Below are 24421 nucleotides of genomic sequence, written 5' to 3'. Positions count from 1 at the left end.
CAAAAACGTAAATTACACGTATCTCTAATTAACATTGGAAGAAGTCGATTCATTAATCCTAAAATTTTGAAGGATGTCACACCCTTCAAACCGTGAGAATCAGAATAAGAATTAGGATTTTAGGAAAGGGTTGGGCTGGATAACTATTCGGATCTGATTCGACCTAATGTGCGTGCTTTCGAAGTCCTTGTCCTCAGCAACTGCTTCAGTCATGCATACGTTACCAAACTGAATTAGTCTCCAACTAGAGCAGGAAAATGAAAAAATGAATAAATAAGCAAATGAACGAGATATATATAACAAAATGACTGAATCAATTTAGATAATTACAAAAAACATACATCGACTCACCTATTTTCTGACAAGTGTTATCAATAAAGTAAAATCCCGCGATACAAGCGCATTCTCCGCCGACACAGACGGCGTTTAGCGGACAGGTGTTACAGAAAGACACTGAAAACAATAAAATAAACTTAAAATGCAACAATGCCTTTTTTAATGAGTGGATAAAGAACCTTAACGCTAATTTTGACCACTAACAGTTACTTATAAATTTTTTTCGCTCATTGTATCTCGGACATCACTTATGGCAGCTCCAAAGTTAAATTAATGCTCTGAGATGATTTCTGATATGATCAGAGTGAAACTCTATCACATTAGTTCTTCAATCTCAGTAGGATTTTTTGTAGACATTGCACTGATTAAAGTCTTCAGGCAACATTTGTAGGAAGAATCTAGAGATATATATATATGTGCACATTTTGATTTTGTTGTGTCTTTAACGACAGGGAGCTAATTGTAAATAACACGCTTACAGGTTGATAACTAAGGGTTAAAAATACAGCTTATTTTACAATGAAACTCTAGAAATCTTGAACACCAGAGATTATTTTCTGAAATGCTTTGTGTTGGAGGTAAACAAAGTATCCATTAGAGAGAATTCTCTTGTAACCAATTTGTTAGAACGCGATGAACACTCCATTCATACTCTAGATGTTCATGGTGTGGGTTTCACATCAAAAAGGATCATTTAAAAATAATAATTTGGTATTACTTTACCTGGTTTACAATCTCCATGAAATCCACTTCCTTTGTAGCCCGGTCTGCATTTACAACGGCCATTGTAGCATATGGCGTGGACATCACAATCCATGCACTTGTCACCTAAAGCAAGAAAAAAGTAAAGCATCAATGTCAGTATCTGAGCAATTACAAACCTACTCCTGCCCCAACCCAAAAAAATAGGTTGGTGTTGGGTAAGGGGAGGGGTATAAAAAAGCCAAATCAAACCATTTAGAACATCCTCTACCATACCATTTAAATCACGAGTGTTATTGAACTTTTCAGCCTCACTAAAGATTAAAAAAAAACTAGATTTTTGTTCAATTTTTCAATTGCACTGCATGTCCAAAAATTCGTAAAAACTCTTATCTCTATAACAGCCTTCACATGCACCTAGGTTCATTGAATATGTTTTTATTAAATGGATCGAGAAATTTTTTTTTTTTTTTGCACAAATTTAAGTAGTATAAACTTTGTGCAGTAAATTTAAGTGTTCTTGGCTTCATAAACGTAGAGTATTTATTGCTTACTTACGCTCACAGTATCTTCCATGGTACTGCTTGGAGCAGCTACATTCAAGGCTGTTCGGTCTCACTTGCCTGCATTTTCCACCATTTTGGCATGGGTTGGGATGACAAAGACTTCGGTTATCTGATCAGTTTGATAAAACAGTAAAACATTTAGCAACAAATATATACTAAGTCATACGACTTATGTTACATCTATTTTTCTGTCTCACAATGAAAAGATAAGGAGTACGCGAGGTTTTCTGTTGAACGATTTAAGGTTTAAGGCGAGGGGAAGAGGGGAGAAGGTGGGCAACGAATGGGCAACCTTTTAAAGCCGTATTTGACCCATTGGCTTTACTCTTGCTAGATCAAGCAGATTAGGCGAGTAGATGATTTACAGAAAATCTGCAGTAGGACGTGAAAACTCTGGAGCGAAACATTTTTAAAAAGATGATTAGACAAATAAAATGAAACAAACCAGTTGTAAAAGATCTAGAAAACCTTTACCTGTTGTGTTAACGTGCATCAGGCATAGAGGGGGAAGGTAACTTGGAGGACACTTGCAGAAAGGCTTCGTTCCCACAACTATACAGGTTCCACCGTTCTTGCAATATCCAGGAGTACAAATCTCGTCAACTTGTTGACATAAAAGGAAGGATTCATTCTTTAAACCAAACAAGCAATCGAAACAGAAAAAACAAACAAACAAAAGAAAACAAAGTACCAAAACAAAACCAAACCGAAAACACAGTAATACAAAAAGATTAGTAATTCACGGACTAAAATGCATTTAAATATTTAGGGAGCATTCTTGAGTCTGTCGCCTTCGTTTCTTTGTTTTGTTTTGTTTCTTTGTTTGTGAGTGTTTTGTTTGTTTGTTTGTTTGTTTGTTTACATTAAATAACAGTAGTTGAATATCGACGGAATGGAAAACCGCGTAATGGCGATTGAAAGGAACAGCCAAAAACAAATTCTAACATTAACTAATGGGCTAAAAACAGACTTACTGTTACAATTTTGACAGCGATCTCCCGTGCATGGCTCAGGACATTGACAAGTGAAGGACAAATTGTCAGGGTTAGCAGAACACACACCACCATTTTGACACGGATTACTATCGCAGGGATCCTGTCCTGGATAAATAAAAAAAAGCGGCCTATGAGATTGAGCGACATGAACGACTAGTTTTGTTATAAAACATTGCCTCGAGCAATGGTAATGTTGGGAAATTTGTCCGAGTACTTAATCTGTTCCGAGAATAGAGAAGGTTTTTGAGCTTCGCGGAACAAATGATATCAGGGTAAAAAAAAAAATAAATACGTGTGAGTCAAATTCCTTGTATTGTGTTTATTATCTTTTACTTGCAGAACCCGAGACAGAACGTGGAGAAGCAGTTTACCGTCGAAAACGGTTGATAGACTATAGGGAAAAAACATTACTTTTCTCTGCTTCCGTACTATAAGTTAATTTTGCACAAAGAATGGTCTACAACTAAAGACTTTGAATAATTTAGATAAGGACTTATGCCTCGCCACTTCGTGGGCGAAGGCAAAATAAAATTAGCAACGATTTTTTAAAAAAAAAAATATATATATATATATATAATAGATAATTGGAGTATATAAATATGAGGGTTTCTCGTGATTTTTATTGGCTGCAAACGGCTCTAAGCAAGATCATTGAGCATAAGTTGAGCATAAGGTATGTGCCTCTGGCCATAGTTAAGCTTGGTAGGATCGAAACTGACGTGGACCTATTTACATCTAGGGAGAAAAATTTGCGTGTGATTTTAACATAAGGAATCCTTCAAATAACTACTAGAGGGGGAGACATCTGGAAAACTATAATGTAGGTTAGATAAAATGTCTTGCTTACTTGACTCTACGCAGCCTCTCTCTGTCTTAGAGTGCGTTTTACCGTTGTAACTTGGGCAGTAACACTCTCCATCTTCTTTGCACTGTTGAGCGAGAATGGGAGGAACCCACAAAGGATCTCCTTTTGGACAGTCACATGCTAAGCACCAAAAAAAAAATATTGATAAAATCAGTAATCACTGAATAATAAATTATGATTACCGAGGATGTTCTCCGTTTCTTTAAGATATGTGTCTGTTCAGTTGATGAGGAATAAAATTAGTGGAATGAGGTTTCTATAGTTGTACGGAGTAGTTCTCCTTTATTCGTTTGTTAAGTTTAAATGATAACTGCACAAAAAAAAAAAAAAAAAAACATAAAGACAAAAAAACAAACAAAAAAAATATGTATATAAATTGAATATTAGAGGTGTGAATATATGTATATATATATAGCATCGGGGATTATTTAACAATATCCACTGAGCCTTAGACGAATGATTATTTTAGTGTAATTACTTAGATGCTTTCGGATTCCTTAATAAAAATCCGTTTTGATGTTAAAACAATTCTGTTTTAACAAGAGAATATCAACATATTCTCTTTGTTTCGGCTGTTCTTATTACTCGTATCGAGATAAAGAGTCAGTTTCCACTAGAATTTGATAGGTCTATAGAATTCAATCAGACTTAATGACATTGTTTGTGCCCTTAGGAAATGAATTTTCTATATCGCGTTATATATATATATGTATAATATATAAAGAAAATTCATTTCATTGTATATATAGATTCAATGTATGTTAGTATGTAATTAATGTGAGCCCTAATTTGACTCGTTAATTATCGTCGTAATTATGATTATTATCATCATTATCATTACCATTTTACTCTACTTACCACAAAGAGGAGGCTTAAAACTTCCTCTGCAGTTGCAGGTAAATCTCTTTTCATCTTGTGACGCCTGACAAGTTGCTCTGTTTAGACATGGATTAGGGACGCAAGGATCAACAGTCTCTAAGAAGCAAGCATAGCAGAGAGCAGTTATTTCCCAGCTGCTCAGTAAGTAACGGTGATAACTTATGGTCGGATTCAACTCTCAATCTGATTTCTCTTCACACTATCACTCCCGAATCAGACTTAAAGGCCAAGAGAAAAAGAGATAGATTAATGACCAAAAATGCTCTTAATTGTTAGATAAGTTGTCTTTGTCAGCATCCTATGAAGTGTATGGAGATCAGAATGGACTAGGCACGCTGATGTAAGTGTGTAGTAATTGTGTAAAGGGTTAAAAGTACAGCGTGACACAACGAGAAAACTTTTGGTTCCTCCAGATAACCAACGAGGAGTCAAGAATCAGAAGAACTCTCTCAAAAACAGTTTAGTTTGTTATAACTTACTGTTTACACAATTAGGAGGTAAAAAGCCCGCCGGGCAGATGCAATGATATTGATCGACGCCATCCTTTGTGCAAATTCCTTGATTCTTACAAGGATTAGGGATACAAACATCTACCGCTGTAGAAACAAAAACAAAACTGATATTTGAAATACATCAATAGAAAAATTAAGTAGGTTAATAACAGTTAGCATATTCAATTATTCGAAAAAAGCTAGTTCTATTCCATAGAAATGTTCCCGCTTTAAAGTGGGTGGAAGGGGACCTTCCTCGATCATATCAACCAATTTAGTTATTTTTAAACACTTGTTACGTACATCGTAAATCGTTCTTAGCCACCTGGTAACTTCAGGTTTTTGAATCAAATCAGTAAAAGTTTTATTTCTGCGAAGTATCATTTTACTAGGTTTTGTAGGTAATCTCTTAAAATCCCTTCCAAATCAACTTAGCTCCTATTTCAACTAAACAAAACATGAATTTTAAATTACATTGAAGCCGAATATGAAGACTCATCTGTAAAAATGCCTGCAAGTAATTTAACAGTTACTTTATTTTCGTGGTAAGCCTGTATAATATTGGAAAGATGTTTTGCGCAGCTACGTTTCTCAGCCAGAGCTGAATGACCATGGGAAAAACTCTGAACGGTGGCATTTTCGATGAAAAGCTTTCGATTTCTATTACGTAGCCGAATGATTAGTAACTAGTTCGTGATCAATTAAAAACACGCGGATAACTCCCCTTGATTATAGGAATAGGCCGGTACTCAGGTCCAAAAACGATTATACGAAAGGGCATTGAATAGGATCAGCAATTCCTTTTACTATTTAGTTAAAATTGAATAAAAAATATAATAATACTGGTAAATTTAAAACTATCTAGAATATCTAGTAAAATGTTTGCTCAACTGTCAATTAAGGATGTTTAATCAAGAGCCCGTTTAATTTGCACATGAAATTAGATATACCGCATTGCGAACGGTTTTATGCTCGCCACTATAGGTGTTTCAAAACAAATCCTCTTCTTCGTTGAATTGAAAGGGTCGCAAGAATGCCAGTAATACTTAAGGACTAGTTACTTATTAAGGAGGGGTATTTAAAATAAATTATATCCTGGAGGCATTAACATTAAGGTAGGTACATGTCCCGGAGCTTCATGTCATGAGACGGGTACAGCACACTAAGGTTTCTTCTTCTTGAGCCATTCACCGCACTGACTTCGGTGTTGAAAAAGCTTCTCCAGACTTGCAACGGCTCCTCGAGAGTCCCCAACCGACGCTCAGGTCACGGTTGATACCTTCCTTTCACACTGAGCACAAATATTTATCCGCTTCGTTGATTTTGCAAATTATACACACTTTCACATCTGACATACTTTTCAAGTATTCACAAAATGAGTCTTGGTGAATAAACAATGAAAAACAAAGTGAATTTGAGCATATTTTTGTTTCTAAGATGATTTTTCGCCGTTGCGTGCTGGCCGTTAACGATCTCCTGACTGTGGCGCAAAATTCCAGCCCGCCATATCAACACATTTAAATTGGATACGACGTAAACAAAAGGAGAGAAAAAAAACGGTTATATATTGCCATGGTCTAATGAGCTGCTTATTTATTTAGCATCGATAACGAATCAAGGCATCCTGGTGAGAGACTAGCGCTTTTAAACTGGAAATTTGAAGTTGGGAAACATTTGAATGATCTGCTGGCTAGTTGCAGCAGCTAGAATCGTCCGTTAAAATGCACCTCGTGAGTTTTGCAGTTATTTTGATACTCCTTCACTCCGTTAGCGTCGCAAGAGCAAAAAATATTGCCAACGAAATCGAGGATTTATATTCAGGTATGTTGACAGCACCTTTTTTTTTTAGGCAGAAACGTTGTTTGTCACGTCTCGAAGATTCATTGATTCACGTTTGAACTTTGCGTTATGAAAGTACACTGCGATGGAGCGGCTGTCGCTAAAAGCAGGATTAGATTAATTCTGTTACGCATAGAGAAGTTTTATAAACCATGACTGCATGACCAGTACAGATCACTGCGACATAATGCCAAATCCCATCCTGTGATGTTAAGCAGAGAGACTGGCTTTACTTTACGTGAAAGAAAAGGTGTCCGTTTCGAACGACACATTGAAACTAAAAGAGACAATATAACTGACTAATTCAATCGTCTTTGTCAAATGTTCATGGGAAGAAAACTTATGAATAATTAAGATAGAAGTCCGGTTTAATCGAGCCGAACTAGAATTAATTTACGTTCTTGAATTCTAACTACGACGAAAATAAATGATAAATTAAATAACTCATTTTCGAATGACTTCTCAAGTATGTGGCTGATTCATAGAGCGCCTCGCCGACGTAAATATTGACATTTGACACAAAGGATGAGTCTCCGGGGCATAACGTTCAACTTTTATGCCAAATGCATGCAGTTTACTGAAAGCAAAAATTCTGGAGGACCCCATCTTCCCTCAGGAAGGAATCGAGTCTCAGAAAATTTCACTTTTTTAAGAAAATTAACCCTCAATTGTAATTAGTCTTTTCACGGGTACTTGATTACAGTCTCATTACAGGTTCAGATAATAGACTTGGTGTTTTGTGACAAATTTGCGTGACACAGTGTTTCGCTCTAACTTTCGGCATGATGATTCAGTCTTTGGCTGTGTTTGTAAAGGAACTGAAAACCGGCTAAAGACAAACATCACTTCCTATGAAATCTGGAAAAAGTGAAAATGGAGTTTTAGGTTAACTAAAAAAATAGGACAAAATGATGTATAATTAATATGATAATCAACATAAATATCTATATTCATATGATAGACATCATTTTGCGAGTTGAGAATTGCCCAATTTAGAGACAAGAACTTAAAGAAATTCATCTCTAATCATTTTTGCCTTTATTTGCATTCTCATCAAACAGGTTGAGATTCCCCATATCCTTTTGTTCCTGGCTCATTCCTCTCTTCATATCCTTCCAATTCCCCACCCGCCATCTTTCAGTGCCCTTTAAGTTTTGCTTTAACTTTACGGTATGTACTTTTTGATTTCATCTCTGATCGCGTTTTTCCTTATTTCTATATTTGCTATCAGAAATTGGCTCTCTTTCCGAGGATGAAAACACGGAAAAAGTTTTGGAGGAAACCAATGGTAAAATATTTCTATCTTAAACCTTAAAATGTCCATTATGAAAATGGTTGGTTATGAAGAAAACCTAGAATCGAGTAATTTAATTCTTCGACCCTTTCCTTGATTTCGTTGGTTTAATTTTTATGGAAATCGACTTACAACGCGTGATTTATCTATTTATTGCCTTTTTTTCGACAGAGTGGCTTGAAGAAATGGATGAGGACGAACGAATGGAATTTGAAGGTAATACTGCCACGATAACTTATTATTTACGATGATAATAATAATAATAATAATAATAATAGCTAAAACAATAATGAATATAGTGATTATAATAGTAATAATGATAAATCAATCGCAATAATGGTAATAATAATGACAATGACGATAATAGTAATGATAAATATAATAATGATAATATAATCATAATCACCATATTTCGCAACAACTTTGACTGACTAACAAGAATCTACCCATACAAGATGTCAGTGAAATCATTTCTTTTCTCGGACAGAATCTCTGATCTTTGATTTTAGGATAGATGGTACTTTTATTTATCTTACATGTAGGATTCACTGCGCATTTAAAGCTTTTAGATGGAGCCGTCGACCAAGCTTCACTAATTGAAAAGAAAATAATTAGTGTTACTCACTCTCAGGATTTGGCTTCGGACAACAATTTTAAGTTTTGACTTTCTATTTTCCAAAAAGGAGACCTGTGATAGTTTTTATAACGCTTATCTCAAGCCTGTCGTTGTTATTTCCACGAATTTGGAAAGATATGTCACTTACTAGTGCAAAGAGGGGGGAAAAATCCCTCTGGACACGTGCAGTCGAAGCTTTCATCAGGTCCCTTGCTACATGTCCCGTTATTTCGACATGGGTTTGGAACGCATGGATCCTTGACGGCTTCCAGAGCAGAATATGAACAAAATGAAATAATAAAGACCAAAAAATAAAAGCAATTAAAGTTATCCTCAGCAACGAAATATATAGGGCTTTTATTGTATTTCAAAACGACGAAAGGAACGAAAAAATAAAGTTTAACCAGGATATATAAAAAAAACTACTCACCAGTGCATTTGAAGCCATCTCCTCTGAATCCATCCTTACAGATGCACTGTCCACTTTGGCAAGTTGCATTTACGTCGCACCTTAGACACAAATTTTCTGTTTTTTGTGATGATGGAAAAGATATTGCTTGGATCAGTTCCGTGCATTGCATCTATCTCGAATTAATAACCTTTCCATTTGATGCATTTCATGAGCATTCTATGTTTTTAAACTTTGTCATGTGTTGACGGTGAGAACTGGATGACGTACCTTCACATTTCTGCCCTGTATAATCCGGTGGACATGCGCAGTAGTAATGTAAAAAGCCTATGTCCCAGTCCTTTGGAAAGTTTGTGTACTTGCTAAAAGTATCAATACATCTTCCACCATGTAAACACGGATTTGTTACACAAGGATTGGGAACTAATAAAGTAGAAAGATGTGAATTAATTTGGCTGATATGGTTCACGAGGCCTGTAACAATTCTGAAAAGAATTCCTCGTAAGATTGTTATTTCACTTATTATTTTTTTAATAGTGTTTCCTTACTTTCACAATTATCTCCTTTGTAAAGGAGGGAGCAAATGCACTGGTATTTCCAGTGCCCTCCTGCTTTCCCCGGAACGCATTTACCGTCATTAAGGCAGGGGTTGGAGTCACAAACATGGACTGAAAAGAAAAAGTAATAAAGATGAAATAAATCTTCAACTTAAGCTTTCAGAAAGAAATTTTTACTAAGCACAGAGCACATCGTGACTTAGGAAAAACTCCAAGAACTACATTTAAATATTTTTATGTATTTGGAAATTTTGAAAGCAGAGAAGTGAAGGGGTATAACTTTGTATATCAGGTCGTTAGAAAACGTGCTTACCTCTGCAATATGGCGGACTATATCCCATCGGACATATGCAAGGATAATTGGAGTTATCCTCAACGCATTCGCCGCCGTTTTTGCACGGATTAGCAAGACACACTCGTTTCTCTGTGTAAATGTAAAAATTGGCAAACCGATTGAATAGGAAAAAAACGCACACAACGTATTTCAATTGGGCCAAAAGTATTTCAAAACAATGTATAAACAAAACTGAACTAAGATAATCTCCCAGTCAGTATAAATAAACTGGTGTTGAATGATTCAAATGACTAGGCAGTCATAAGACGGGATCTGTAAACTCGCCTTACTTTCGCACAGTTTTCCTTTGAATTCTTCTCTGCAGATGCATTCGTGAGAGGCGTGTCTCTGCTGACATGTGCCGCCATGTTGACATGGGTTTGGATCACAGTAATCTAAGTCTGTAAGAAAACAGTAATAACTTTAAAATTCATAACGTCAACTAAATAATGTCATCTTAGTTTTAAGGATAATATTTTCATAATCTTCCCCACAACGTGGTAAAAGTGCAAAAGTTTGACATATTTGAGTACTAGAAAGGTTAGGTAAATGCAGCACCGATGTTTCTGTCGTAAGTTTATTAAAAGATGCAAGCCCATTCCATTCCTATGAAACTGTTGATTTACAGATTACCTTCGCAATGCTTTCCTGTGAATCCAGATCTGCAGTAACACTTGTAATTGCTAATAGTCTCCACACACTGTCCGTCGTTTTTACATGGGTTTGGTCTACAAGAGTTCTTTTCTAAAACCGAGTAAATCAACGCGTGTATATGTTTTACAGCAGTATTAAATAAAGAATAATACGTGGGCGCGGTAACGATTTCAAGAAAAAAAATAAAACAACAGCAACATGGAAATGGGAGTCTCGTTGTGTTTGTAACCTAAGCTCAATCGTTTTTCAACACCTCTGTGGCTGAACGATAGGGGATTTCTTTACAGCAGGTACTAATGCCAACAATAACATCTTAATCTTCACAGATTTGTATAAAAATAGACATTTCAAAGTCTTTGCTTTAAAAATGTAAGAATGCCTATAAGCTTATAATCTACCTTCGCAGTTGTAACCCATGTATCCTGTTGGACACTGACATTGATAATTGTTCTCTATTTCCTCGCACTTTCCACCATGTTCACATGGGCTCGAAGAGCAGTATAACTTAGCTATCGATGAACAAACAAAAATATCAAACAGATAAACTGGAAAAAAATTTTTTTAAATTTTAAAAAATAATATTATATTTAATAAATTTTAGTGAAAAATAACTTCGAAGCATTTTCATGAACTAGAAACCAATGTTCACCAAACGTTGTGATTGAGAAATCAATTAAATTGATGTCGTAAATTTTTTTCTTCAAGAAATAAACAAAGCTTTAAAAGTAGTATACATACCATCGCAAAACCTTCCTTTGTAATCCTTTGAACACAAGCAATGATAGCCAAAGCGGCTGGATAGCAAAAGGCCGCCATTTCTGCAAGGATTAGCTGTGGTAATGAAATAGTCAATGGAACTTCCGTGAGAGATGTCTTTCTCCCATTAGCAATAAGTTAGTTTGTGCACCAACATCTAACCAAGCGAAGCTGTATGCATATAGGTAAATAATTGGCTCTGACATAGTTGCGAAACTTACAAATCAAGAAGCTATATAGCTATGAACCATTTGCTTTCTGTAGTTACACTTAATTCGCTAACTAGACAGCAACTCATTAAAAAGTTTAGGTCAATCGATGATGAGATGAAAGCTGGCCATCCGAATATATCGGTTTTTGAGTGATGGGAAGATTTGAATATTGTTAAATGATAATACTATTAAAATATGGTGCCCTTAAAGTCTCAAAACCAACCTGGGTGATAAACATCTACGTGCAGCACACTGTAATCTGGCGATGCTCTTAAAGGAACGTAAAAAGGTTTTGGAACAATTTCGTATCTCGGCACCTGAACTGCAACTGGAACTTTCCTGTAATGATCAACTTGAATGGGATTTGGGAATATCTCTAGCGGTTCTATTTGGGGATGCCAGTCACGGCGTACATGAATTGGCTGGAAAGGATATGGATGAGGAACTCGTAAAGCATTCGCCTCATTTGGATCTAAAATCACTTGTCTGTAGCTTGTCTGTAGCTTCTCTCCTGCATTGTTCACATCAAAATCGTCCATATCTTGTTTGTCGTATGAGGTCTCATAATTGGATTCAACGTTATCGTCCACATTTAATCGCTCAAAAGAGTGTCGCTTGGTTGGACGATTATTTAAGGTTATAGCACTGTTTTTATGTATCCACGCCGTAAAATGGTTTTCCAGTGACTGATTTCCTAACGCCTTGCTCTGATTCCGCGGTGTTATCTTCAACCCAGAGACCTTGATGAGTTTACAGCTGAACACCAGTGTAATCAAAACAAGCAAATAATGTATACTAAACATGGTAAAAGGACAAATATTTCTCTCAGGCGGTTTACATGATGAACGGTGTGACTTAAAGTTACTCATAAAAATAAACAATATAAATTTTCTACTTTGAAAAAAAAATCAAGTTTAATATTCATTATTCATGTAAATTCTGGTTACCTATTTTAATATTCGCGGGGATCGTATAGATACAATGCAGGTATTTAACTACAGTGTAAGACGGTTAAAGACCCCACTGAATCCGTTGATTCTAAAGGAATAAACCATGAGAAATACTCCCACTTAAAAGATGGTTGCAGAATATTTTTCTTGGCTTGAATTTCTACTCAATATTTCCTTCTGTTATGATTCTTTCTTTATTTTCTCATAAGAAATGATTTTTTAAACATAAATTTACCTTTTCTGAATCGAATTGCTCTCACATCCACCTGCTTTTTCACAAAATACCAGAAAAACGATCATATGAGACCATTTTATGGTATGCAAACGCGCGTCGTTGAATGATAGAAATTCAAATGTATGCGAATGTACATGATGTGAAACGTATGGAGCTGAATAGTCTCCAGCCGCGAAAATTATTTTAAAATTTTCTTTATTTTATTATGCTAAATTTAATGTTGCTTTGCAGGGCGGTACCCAGACGACAAAGCCATAGAGAATGACCCCGAGATAACAGAAGTAGCAAACAAAGGTTAGTAACGACATCACTGAGAAATATCTGTGCTGGAAAAAAAAAACTGTAGGTTTGTGTGGTGGACACTCGGGAAAAATCTTCAAAAATTCTTTGAATGTTGAATCAGTCGCACCGCGCAGTCCTACGCTTGGATATATTTGCACCATCGCAAAAAAGCTCGGTATGTATGTATGTCGTCAATTCTAACATTCTTGTGTTTCAAACGACTAACTATTGATACCTAAAAAAAAGACAGGAATACCCGTCGGATGGGAAATGCACGCACATTTTGCAGCTGAGCTTCACACCTCACAAATTTATTAAGGAATTTTCTTCAACGAGCAGTAAGAAAATACCACTTCGTTTTATAGATATCTTGTTCAAAGAATTTTGTTTCGTTTGGTGATCATTGATCAAATCTAATTCTTGCCAGGATGAGGGAGGGCTGGGAGAGTAAGCTGATTAAAAATCTCCCCCTGGAAGGGACCCTTTTTTGTTTTAATAAAGATGGACTTAAAAGTTGCTATTGACCTTCACCTGCGGTTAATTTATTTACTCTGCGAACCTACAGACTATGATAATGCGATGGGACGGATAATCGCCGTCAATCTTGCCCACTGGAGAAAGCGCCAAGAGAAAAGGCAACTTCAAGAAAAACGAGAGTATCAAGGCAATGTACAAGAAATGATCGAAACGACGAATGAAGGTAAGTTTGAAAAGTTTTCCCCTTTTTCTGATCGTTTGTGTCACAGTGAAATACTCGTTGATGTTAAATACCACTTATATGAATAGTGCCTTTCCGCGTGCTGATTGGTTATCTTGGATGAGAATAGTCGAGTATTATTCACCTCCAAGGAGCCACAGAGAATAACATGGATCCTTGGTCGCCATGGTTTGTCAGGAGGAAATAATTTAGAGAAACGATACAACTTTGATTAAAAAAAAAAATTAAACTTGTATGAAAATTTACACCAACTTGATTTCTCGTTTGTTTCTTGTAGCGGAAGGTTTCTTCTTTGATCAAGGAGACATGATACTCGATTGTGACCTTTACGAAGAACTACATCCTGGAAAGACTTGCAAAACCGGCCAGGCGAGAACGAAGAGAAATGCTCTCAGAACTCGCAAACGACTTTGGACGTCAAGGGTGATTCCGTATAAAATTCCATCGTACATGAGTAAGTGCTGAATTTCAATTCTCTTATTTGGAAATGCCGTACTACGGCATTTCCAAATAAGAGAATTGAAATTCACGAAAAAATTGAAATGTAGCTGCATCATAAAACAACTACGTCGTTATGATGAATGCTGAAAAGCACCTGGCAATTCTGATACATCGCAGAACCAAAGTTTACGCACTCGCCAAGAACAATGAATCTCTACTGTTTGCAATTTAGAAGAAGAGTCAGAGCCTCTCATCATGAACACCAATCTTCTGAAACAACACTCACACTCGTAACAAGCAATTGGCTCCGACGGGTTAATAAAATCTGCAAGAGATCCAAAAGTGTGCTTGAAAATATTGATCAGCGTAACACACCTTCTTTGTATTGGACACTGTCCAATCCACTTTTACTTCTAGATCTGGCCCTCGTTACTTTTAATAAAGATGTTATTTACTGTTTTTTTTTCCGTAATAGTCCTATTCTCCCTTTTTCAGGACACATCGTGGGAAATCTTAACAAAGTTATCCAGATGTTTCATAGAGTATCGTGCATACGGTTTGTGCCATACCGCGGCCAGAAGAATTACATCTTCTTCGATAATGATGACGGGTAAAGTCTTCCGCAGCATAACTTTATCGTGCTATAGTGTCTGTGATGTAATTGTAGGTTAAATAAAGTTCGCTTTGAAAACATGCTGTCATTATATATCCGCAGGTAAGTTAATTGAGATTTTATATTGATTATAACAAAAACGACGATGATGATGAAGACGATAATGAAAAATCATTCGGGTACAATATAAAACTGAAAGAGGCTTGTATAGTTTCCTTTTTGTCGTCTGTGTCTTCAATAGAGCGAATTGTTGTTTTACAATTACATTTAATCCCATTATTCAATGCCTGCTTCATGTTTTAGTTTTTCGTTGAAAATTGTTACTAGACTGTTATTCAGTTATGAACTAAATTTTGAATGACTGTAAATATATGAACATCATATATAAGAAACTAAATTATGTTAAGAAGTTCTCATTTTGTGTTTATTACAAAAACAGATAGGAAAACTACTCAGATAAATAAATAAATAAATGTCTGTTGTTGTGTTTTTCTTCGCTTCAGTGTTTACTTGATTTTGCGCCCCACAAGAAGGATACAAGCATTTTGTTGGTTTCCAATCTTTTTTCCCATTTTTCAAACTCTTTCATTGCATGTCTACTTCAATGGTAAGCTTACCACATGTTACCATGTGATAATGTTGGCAGTTGTCCTAATTTTAATTCCCCTTGACTCTAATGACTTCCGCTCAGGTTGGCGAAACGTCAATCACAACTAACGTCAACCGTCCTCCTTAGGACTACAGTCAACCGGACGATCACACTACGCTTTCATCTGAACTTCTGTCGTTTGCTTGTAGGTGCTCATCTAAAGTAGGAAAGAGTTATGCTGTGGCTGGAGCTCAGAAACTTTCCCTAGGGCAAGGATGTGACTTCGAAGGCACCATCATACACGAATTACTACATGCTCTTGGTGAGTAAAAAGTAAAATACTTGGATAAAGTCAGTTGCTTTGGTTGTCATCGTAACAGTATTTACTCGATTTGCTCGTATAAAAGAGCCTCATGCTACTGTTTTCTGAAAAATGATGTCTTAAAATTCAAACTGCCCGCAGTTCCCTTCTCTTTCAATCAGTCCTTTATTCGGATCACGTAACGGACGATACTCTAGAAGGAAAGAGAAAGTACGCTTTACCAATACCTAATCTTTGAATTCTCTATTTAGCCAGAGATAAATAAGATAGCATAATTTGACCCTTGCTTTGAAAACTTGTTCCCTAAGTTTAACAATTGACTTTGTAATCTACGCTTTTGGCCTCTCTCTATTTGTAGGATTCTTTCACGAGCAAGCAAGAGATGACAGGGACAAATATATTGAAATCAAATGGGAAAATATTCTCGACGGTGAGTTTACACCGATATCGGCAACTAGATATCCATAAAAGCTTCAGTATCTCCTTAAAAAAAATCCTCTCTCTTATGCTTCTTTCACGAGCAAGCAAGAGATGACGGAGACAGATATATTGAAATCAAATGGGAAAATATCCTCGACGGTGAGTTTACACCGATATCGGCAACCACACCCACATAAAAGCTTCAGTATCTCCTTTAAAAAAACCCCCATTCTTATGCCTCGGCCTCGTAAAGAAGTGAAATCATAAAGTGTGATTAGTACTTGAATCATAAAGTGTGATTAGTACTTGTTCATGTCGCTACCTCAAGGAGGTAAACGGTTTCGAAAATTTTTGTCTTGACCGATCATAAATTCGTGATGTTATGAACGTGCCTCTGGGAAACCTTGGAAAACCATAACAATTGTAATGTGCTACTTTATTTTACAGGATTTTCAGACCAGTTTGACAAGTATAGCTACAAAACTATAGACAAAATTGGAAAAAATTACGATTTTCAATCCATCATGCACTATGACAGGAGAGCTTTTACGAAGAATGGACTGGACACGATCATCAGGTTTGATAAGCCAGTCGGATGGAAGGACTTTGGAACGCCTCAGAAAACGATGAGTCCTCAGGATATAGTTGAACTCAACGCCTTGTATGATTGCGAAAGTAAGTAATTCATGAGCAAGACTGTGTCTGTAACATAAATGTTATAGACAGAGGCAGACGTATAGGCACAGATTTATGAGTAGTTTTACTCCTGGGAAACAGAGAGCGAGAAATAGGATAAGTAGCCCGCCGAACTCCCTATGAGAAAGGTTGGGAGTCTAACCATGGACGGGGACGTAATGTTTTGTTCTTATTCTATATATAATATATATATTATCGGACGTTTTGGTGTGCAGAATCGCTAAGTAATTTTTACGAGTTGTGCCGTATTTTGACGAACCTGTTGTATCGGCTCAGCGATACCACACACCAAAACTTCAAATAAGTTATTTATTATCGGACTACTTTTTTTTTCTGCTATCTCTCTACTCATTTGTCGCAAAGCGTGAAAAGAAAAACGAATTGAGAAGAAAACAGGTTTTTTAACAGTATAAAATAACCAACTGTCCATTTGACCGTACAATATCGCAGGATATTTGTACCCTATTAGCGCGTTATTTGTACTCTCTTTGTGCAGTTGGATGACAAAAAGGTATACCTGGGTACTCGTGAACAATTAAGAGAACCTGTTGAAAATGTCGGATAGCAATCATCCCAACAAAGGGGAGTGTAATATGCATAATTGATTTGTGCCGCTGAAACTGAAATCGTTTTTGGTAGCGTTACTACTCAATTCAGTGTTCATATTTTCGTTCAGAGCAAGACTGTTTTCGTCCTATCCTAGTCCTATGAAACTCCATAAATTCAATATTGTTACGTTGACTTATCACTTTGTAGCTGTGAATAACTACCGTATGTTGTGATTGTGAAACCATTACATTACGCTTTGTATAAAATGCGTTTTACAACCAAGGCATCTCTCACAGAAGAGCGCTAAAAGCAACACTTCTTATCCAACTACTGCAAAATTGATCGAGAGTAGGCATAGAAAAACCTAGATTTGCGTAATGGAGACGTATTATTTATTCACGGGAAGTGATGTGCAGGAATCGTAACATCTAAGGATAAGTTGTGAGTTTGTTTTTTGTTGTATGTTAGCTTTAATTCATTATTTCCTTCCTTTCAATGCAGCAAAAAACTACGGTTGGACGCAGTGGTCGGGATTCACGCCTTGTGATAAAGATTGTATGAAAGAGCGTCAACGTTATTGTTACAATGCAGGTAACCCTAAGGCCTGTGGTGGCAATGTGAACGTATATGGTATCGAAACGGAAAGAGTGAAATGTGGAAACTACGAGTGCCCAGGTAAACATCTCTCACAAATTAGTAATCGCAGAGATTACTCAAAGGCTGTTAATTGACTAATTTAAGACTCCATTCCACGCCAATTTTTTGCCTTGCAATCAGTAACGTTATAGTTGGGAACTTGCATAAAATAATCATTTATTGCATCTGATTAACCAATCTTAACACTGATCTAGGTCATTGTGTTTAGACTCAAGCCAAGGATTGCCAATATTAGGAATGATAGTGACCGGTGGCGAACTCCGCAGAGACAGGGTCAAAAGGGTTTCACCGTCCCCTCCCTTCTTCACATCAGACTTGATGACCCTGCAACGTTATGCATGTGTGTATGTAACAATTTATCAATGGGAGGAGACAACAGCCAGTTAAAACTGACAAACTTGCGGTCCCTAAGTTAAAAATTAAACAAGTATGGCGTCTAGAAACAACCCAAGGGAACTAAGTGTCTTTAGAAAAATGAAAAAATCGATTAATACCGTCTACACTATGACACTTCTTTAAAAACTTAGATGCAAAAAAATCAGTGAGGCCCTTATAAGAAGCGGATTCGGTTCCAAAGTTTCGCCGCTCTTACACGAAACGCTCGCCTCTCTTCAGAATTTTTTTTTCGAAGCGTAAGCAGGCTTTAGGAAGTCATGTCCGCTTCTTCTATTGTTCATGTTTGAATTTAGCACCGTCATTGAGCATGTTATTACCAAGTGACTTAATGGAGTTTCCTTGTTATAAATTTTCGAAGTAGAATTGTGCCTTCCAATGGTCTTGGAGAAAAATGAACCTTATGCAAGCCATGACATTTTCTCACATGCTTTGCTTTTGAAGCATTATTACTTAGAACGTTTACAATACCTTTGTAATTAGTAGAGGAGATTGCAGATCTACTTAAATGAAATTTGTAGATGTTTATAAGTTATTTATTTATCGCATCTTATCTGTAGTTAGAATAAATGGGCACTGGGGCCGTTGGTCTGATTGGTCGACATGCGATGTTTCATGTGACGACGGCAAAAGGAAACGATTCAGAAAGTGCGACAACCCTGAACCAAAACATGGCGGGAAATATTGTGCCGGGGAATCAGTGGAAGAGGGAGTTTGCACAATGAAGAGATGTCAACTCAGTGAGAATAAATTTTAAGCTGTAACTTTCTCGATGAGGCCACTTATCCTTTTGTCATAATGAAAGTCAGAAAAAGTTAGGCAACAAGCCGCAACATTTTTACCCGTATAATTCGTGGTAGAGCGATGTGGATTGTTTGTCCACGTATTTATAGTTTTATGTGAAACAAAAGCTACCGTGAAACTTACGGACACGGACTTACCTTAAGTTCTCCCGACATATCCAGTCGTACACGGTCAACTGATAGTTAGCAGTTTGGAAATTACCCAGGCCTACCTCTATATCATGGAACTTGAAAACCTTTAATGTTAAAACATTTTTGAAATACTAAATGTGTCGATCGTTCTGTTTTCAATTCAAAAGCGAGAAAGGAAGGCGGCTTAATTGTTTTCCGTGTTGCTACATTAACAACGTTTTAGGTATTATACGCTAGATCGATGTCCCATTCCTTTAGCTAGAATTTTCATTCGTTTGGACTCAAGAGTATCAACTTACTTTCATTTTTCAAGCATGACTAATTTCATTTTGAAATCATTCCTTAGGATATCAAGACACTGATTTTGATGGCAAGTTATTGGGTATGTGGGTTAACAAGGGACAAATTAAATGGATGCGGAATAAATATTTCACCGGGACAAAGGAAACTGGGCCCAGCCGTGACCACACAACCGGAAAAGGTTAGGAGAAGTTACATTGAAATTAACTCCACCTGATAAACTTTGGTTTAAAAATCCTATTTAAGTAAGGTACGATAAGAGTGCAAGCTGCTTTACTCTAAGAAATCGGTGGCCGATTGAAACTGTTGGCTGCGCGACCGTTGAGTTTTGGACCAAACTGAGTTTATCGAAACTCCATTGAAGCCGTAGTCCTAAATCATTGTAACCTCCTTTACTAATTCTTTGAGTTCTCTAATTTTGGATTCGAGATTATTTTCAATGAAAATAATAGTTAAGCGTGAAAATGAAAGTTTTATTGCGGTATTAATTATTAAACTTCTACGCCTGGCCAATACATGAAATCAATAATTAGGCATTAATAGTCAGAATCAATGGATATAAATCCGGAGCGATACATGGCATTGCGAGCATGCTTGTGATCTGACCTCTCTATCAGGGTGTTTAGCTAACTTCCGATTGGCCTGCGAGAGCCATTGATTGGCAAATAGCAATCGATATCAATCAACAAATCGATCAATCCTGATAAATTCTGATCGTCGACCTTCCTCAATTTTTAGGCCTAGTGAACTGCTATAAAATTGATGAATAAAGAAACCTTGCCTCATGTGTTCATTTTAATAAGTCAGCTCATTTGTTTTTAGGCTACTATCTGTACATGGAGTCATCCGCTCCGGCCCGGCCAGGTAACCAGGCTATTCTTGAGAGCCAGCCATGGCTGTCAGCTCCAAAAGGAGGCCAGTGCATGAAGTTCTTTTACACCATGTATGGTAAAACAATGGGTTCGCTTATAGTCAAATTGCAAAAGTTTGGTAAGCGTGCTAAGAACATTTTCACAAAGACAGGCGATCAAGGTCTTCATTGGATTGGAGCCAAGGTCAGCCTCAATATTCCAGAGGGAACAAAGTACAAGGTAATACAGTCAAAAGATATGAGTAAAGAAGACACAACTAGAATGTGGCAGTTTTTTTAGGCAGTCATACCAATTAATTAAAAGTGTAGCCCATCAGTTTTAAAAAATACTTATGCAATCAACAATTATTTCGTTCGTATTTATTCAGGTAATACGTTGAAGTCAATAAAGCAATGTTTAGTGAAGGGGTTATCTATCGCGCCTGGAGAATGCTCTTACCTATATGCTCTAAGAGCAACAAATCACAGTTTATATCATTTGCTTGATTGCTTTATGAGTTTGTTTGGTTTATTCCGTTAGCTCAAAATCATCGCCCGAGTTGGAAGCACAGGATACTCTGACATTGCCATTGACGACGTATACATCGATCCTGGTCTTTGTTGTGAGTAACAGTATTTACCTTTTGTAGCCAACATTTGTTCCAAAAAAAATTGTTAAGCCAGAAAATTTATTTACGTTCCAATGGCATACGAGAAGATTATCCCATCTCATAGATAGTCTTGGCATAGCTTTACAGAATAGATCCTTAGACGTAGTTAAACACTCAAATATCGTTCGGCTAGGAGAACAGAGCCGTGGTCTGTCATGACATCTTTCAAAACACTTCAAAATGAGAAGTTGTTCGTACAGTATGTTTTTGTACTTCGTGCCATGAAAGAAATCCAAGTAGGAACTTCCATGAAAACCACTTGGGTCAGTTATGTTTGGAGTTCAAGAAGTGTGGTTATTGACTCGAGGCCTTTTTATTTATTTATTTTTTTTTTTTTACCTTTTGCCTTTGTAAAATTCATTGTTTTTCCACAGCATGTCAAGACGACTATGTGTCGTGTTCAAAGTGGAAGGCTGCCAAACATTGCGAGAAAAATGTTCAGTTTATGAGCAAACATTGTGCAAGAAGCTGTGATACATGTGGTAAGATAGACATTCTATCTTAAGTTAGCTAAACTAAGAAGGTATATGGCAATTTTAATATTTAATGTTTGCAATGAAATGCAGTCTAAACCAATAACTGTAATGGTTTAGATTGCGGTTAGTCTGAGTTCCGTCGGCACAGTTCTTTTTTCTGTATATCAAGTTGACATAAATTTCATTGTGATAAATCTCATGTTTAGCCCCACATAACCCTCATCAATGGAAGAAGTACAACAGCAACTTTGACCTGATTTTATTCCTTTCTTTTAAAATGATATCTCCAGTAAATGGGTACCTGTCAGTATTTTTTTTTTCAAAGTTATTTGGAGTCCAGAATAGGTCAAGCGTCAAGCCCTCTTTAATCCCAACTCTCACCACAAATTGATCAAGTATCTCAATAAACTTCTTCGGAATCATTTCTTACGATTCATTTCCAGAGTGCAAAGACGACAACTTTATGTGCCCAGCATGGGCTACACAGCCAAACGGTTGTTCTAAAAACTCTGACTACATGCGTTCACATTGCCAAAAGAGTTGCAGAGTTTGCCGTAAGTACATCAAGTATCTTTCTTTTCATATCGATTTGATTGAATAGATACTTGAATTAGGATATGATCCACTGATCACTTCTCATCAGTACACTCCAAAAAATATTCTTTTCACATGCACAAAGTTCTTAGAGGGAAATTAAACCGGTAAACATCTTGAATTCTGCTAGTATGTAAAGGCTTTATAATGTAGCTCGGCTCTGAAAAGCAAAATCGAGATTAAATATTTTCAACTTTACCCCCATATCAGATCCACCTAAAGGCTCGTTGCCGGCGCAACCTCATGCAGGTAAGCTCAAACTAACTCAAATTAATTTTGCTTTCAATTTTTACATATCGGAGTGTTTGTTTTGGATCACGATGGAGAAGTTCGGCAGCAACGGATTATTGATCCTGCCGTGTATGTAGGATATTTGATTGAGAATGCTGTTGGCTGAAAGATTGAGTTTGCAATGCCAATTGAAAGGAACGAAAAAAAGAGCACTCCAATTGTTACCGTGCACTTATTAGCAAATTGTTTTGGTCCATCTTACCATGGAACCCTAAAATTTATCGTATCATCATGATAACAATAATCACCAATTTCTAGGGATAGCTGCGGGCTTTTTAAGCGTAGATGCGTTCATGAGACGATAGAGTAGGTTCTAAACGGGGTTTTCTTCAAAATGAATATCACTCAGTTCCCGGAGTTGTATATTTCCAAGAGATAAGCGTTTCCATATCGACTATCGAAAAGTTTCCCTCTCTCATTATTTTGTTTAGGCAACAGGCCACCACCCATGTGTAAGGACAACGACGAAACGCAATGTCCCGCCTGGAAAAATATGGGTGAATGTTCAAAAAATCCGTCTTTCATGTCGGTGAATTGTGCTCTGAGCTGCGGAATATGTGGTAAATAAATGATCTTTAAAATATGATATTAAGAATTTTTTTCTGAGAGAAATCATACCAAAATTAATGTAAAAAAGTAATATTTCTAAAAACGATTTCTTCCAGCTTGCGAAGACAAGTATTCTAAATGTCCCCAATGGGCCCAGAAAGGGGAATGTTTTAAAAACAAGAAATGGATGTTGGATCACTGTCTAAGGAGCTGCCATGTTTGTGGTTAGTTGACACGTTTATTTCCTACAGCCGCTTAATATCAGTAACGATAGTTTTCTATTTATCAAATTACTGAACGCTTTTACTATTTTGAGTGAGATGTGTATCTTGAGGTATAGACGAGAAACTAGTCAACATGATAACTGAACCACCTATATGCAGAAGACGGCAAGATCTTGAAAATCGCACCTCCATTTGTATGCAAAGGTTTGGCCACTACGCACAAAACTACAAATGGACGACAGGTCAATAGGATTCGGTTAGATCTAGGCATTCTTCACATATATGCAAATATTTATGGCTTTGGAGTTTTTAAATGCATGAATCAAACAATATCTAACTCAGGGAGAGTTGGCAAACTGCACATATTCGTTGCAAGAATCAAGCTTAGCTGGAATTAAAATCGGAAAGAAATCTCCCTAATGATAAAAATTTTCCACCGTAAAAAGTTGTTTTCTCTGGGCCACTTTTACGTAGTTTTAAGTTGTCGCCTTGATCAGGTTACGCAAACTTTGCAGTTTATCGTTAAAAGATAGATTCCATGTCGCCGTGCTTCTGTTCAGTTCTAGATCTCAGATGAAGTCTACTAAAATATGGTAACAAGATAAAGAGAAACACGAGGTGCAGCCGAGTGTGTCACTGAAGAAATGAAAGATATAAGATGATAAAAACTTATTTCTATTTATGCTATTTTTCTTCTTAAAGCTTGCGGCGACAACCATGTAAAGTGTGGACTGTGGGCCAAGCTGGGGGAATGCGGAAAGAATGAGAAGTTCATGACGGAACAGTGCAAGAAAAGTTGCAAGAAATGTTAGCTACACTGCATAAAAAGAAAAAAAAATTAACTGAGTTATTTGCATGTTCATAGAGTAGTTCATTGAGGTATTCGTTAGAGGGAATCTATATGTAGACATTCCACACAGAAAAATACCAATAAATAGTTCATCTTGTCTTGAATAGACTCTTTGTCTTAGATGTAAAGTAGGATTTGTTGAGAAGTATCAAATTATGTCAATGACAAGAGCCTTATCCTACAACCCACCCGACCCCCACAACACTGCCAGCTTTTTGTCCTGTCGTTAGTTCTTTTTGCGTCCAGTACCACTCTACAACTTGACGCGCAGTTTCTGCACTATACCTCAAACAGAAGAATTTTCATAGATG

The 24421-nt window shown here is 36.7% G+C and overlaps 2 protein-coding genes across 4 annotated transcripts; one reads left to right on the top strand and one right to left on the bottom strand.

Moving 5' to 3' along the window:
* Positions 1 to 108: 108 nt before the first annotated feature.
* On the bottom strand, positions 109 to 12360 carry LOC131772042 (adhesive plaque matrix protein 2). 2 transcript variants are annotated; one of them, XM_066167051.1, is made up of 19 exons: positions 11729 to 12360; positions 11276 to 11368; positions 10936 to 11046; positions 10517 to 10627; positions 10174 to 10284; positions 9863 to 9973; positions 9541 to 9660; positions 9263 to 9415; positions 9014 to 9109; positions 8732 to 8848; positions 4823 to 4939; positions 4323 to 4439; positions 3447 to 3584; positions 2579 to 2704; positions 2079 to 2207; positions 1597 to 1713; positions 1060 to 1164; positions 352 to 453; positions 109 to 244 (listed from the first exon to the last, which is right to left on the bottom strand). In XM_066167051.1, exons 1-19 carry the CDS (start codon positions 12306 to 12308, stop codon positions 234 to 236), a joined length of 2565 nt encoding a protein of 854 aa, XP_066023148.1. In that variant the 5' UTR covers positions 12309 to 12360; the 3' UTR covers positions 109 to 233. The 2 variants fall into 2 exon arrangements, with proteins under 2 accessions (XP_066023148.1, XP_066023149.1); XM_066167052.1 differs by lacking the exons at positions 109 to 244; positions 352 to 453 and having other exon boundaries at positions 1097 to 1164; positions 1593 to 1713.
* Positions 6258 to 24214, top strand: LOC131772009 (uncharacterized). Of its 2 annotated transcripts, XM_059087918.2 has the most exons (21): positions 6258 to 6655; positions 7905 to 7961; positions 8139 to 8183; positions 12922 to 12984; positions 13538 to 13672; positions 13968 to 14144; positions 14627 to 14741; positions 15543 to 15655; positions 16014 to 16085; positions 16523 to 16750; positions 17822 to 17995; positions 18931 to 19110; positions 19652 to 19786; positions 20428 to 20696; positions 20997 to 21078; positions 21501 to 21608; positions 22046 to 22156; positions 22407 to 22445; positions 22919 to 23047; positions 23153 to 23260; positions 23963 to 24214. In XM_059087918.2, exons 1-21 carry the CDS (start codon positions 6556 to 6558, stop codon positions 24070 to 24072), a joined length of 2550 nt encoding a protein of 849 aa, XP_058943901.2. In that variant the 5' UTR covers positions 6258 to 6555; the 3' UTR covers positions 24073 to 24214. The 2 variants fall into 2 exon arrangements, with proteins under 2 accessions (XP_058943901.2, XP_058943902.2); XM_059087919.2 differs by lacking the exon at positions 7905 to 7961.
* The last annotated feature ends 207 nt before the right edge of the window (positions 24215 to 24421 follow it).

Source organism: Pocillopora verrucosa, chromosome 5, assembly GCF_036669915.1.
Source record: "Pocillopora verrucosa isolate sample1 chromosome 5, ASM3666991v2, whole genome shotgun sequence".
NCBI classification, from domain to species: domain Eukaryota; kingdom Metazoa; phylum Cnidaria; class Anthozoa; order Scleractinia; family Pocilloporidae; genus Pocillopora; species Pocillopora verrucosa.
This window is presented reverse-complemented; position numbering and strand designations above follow the sequence as displayed.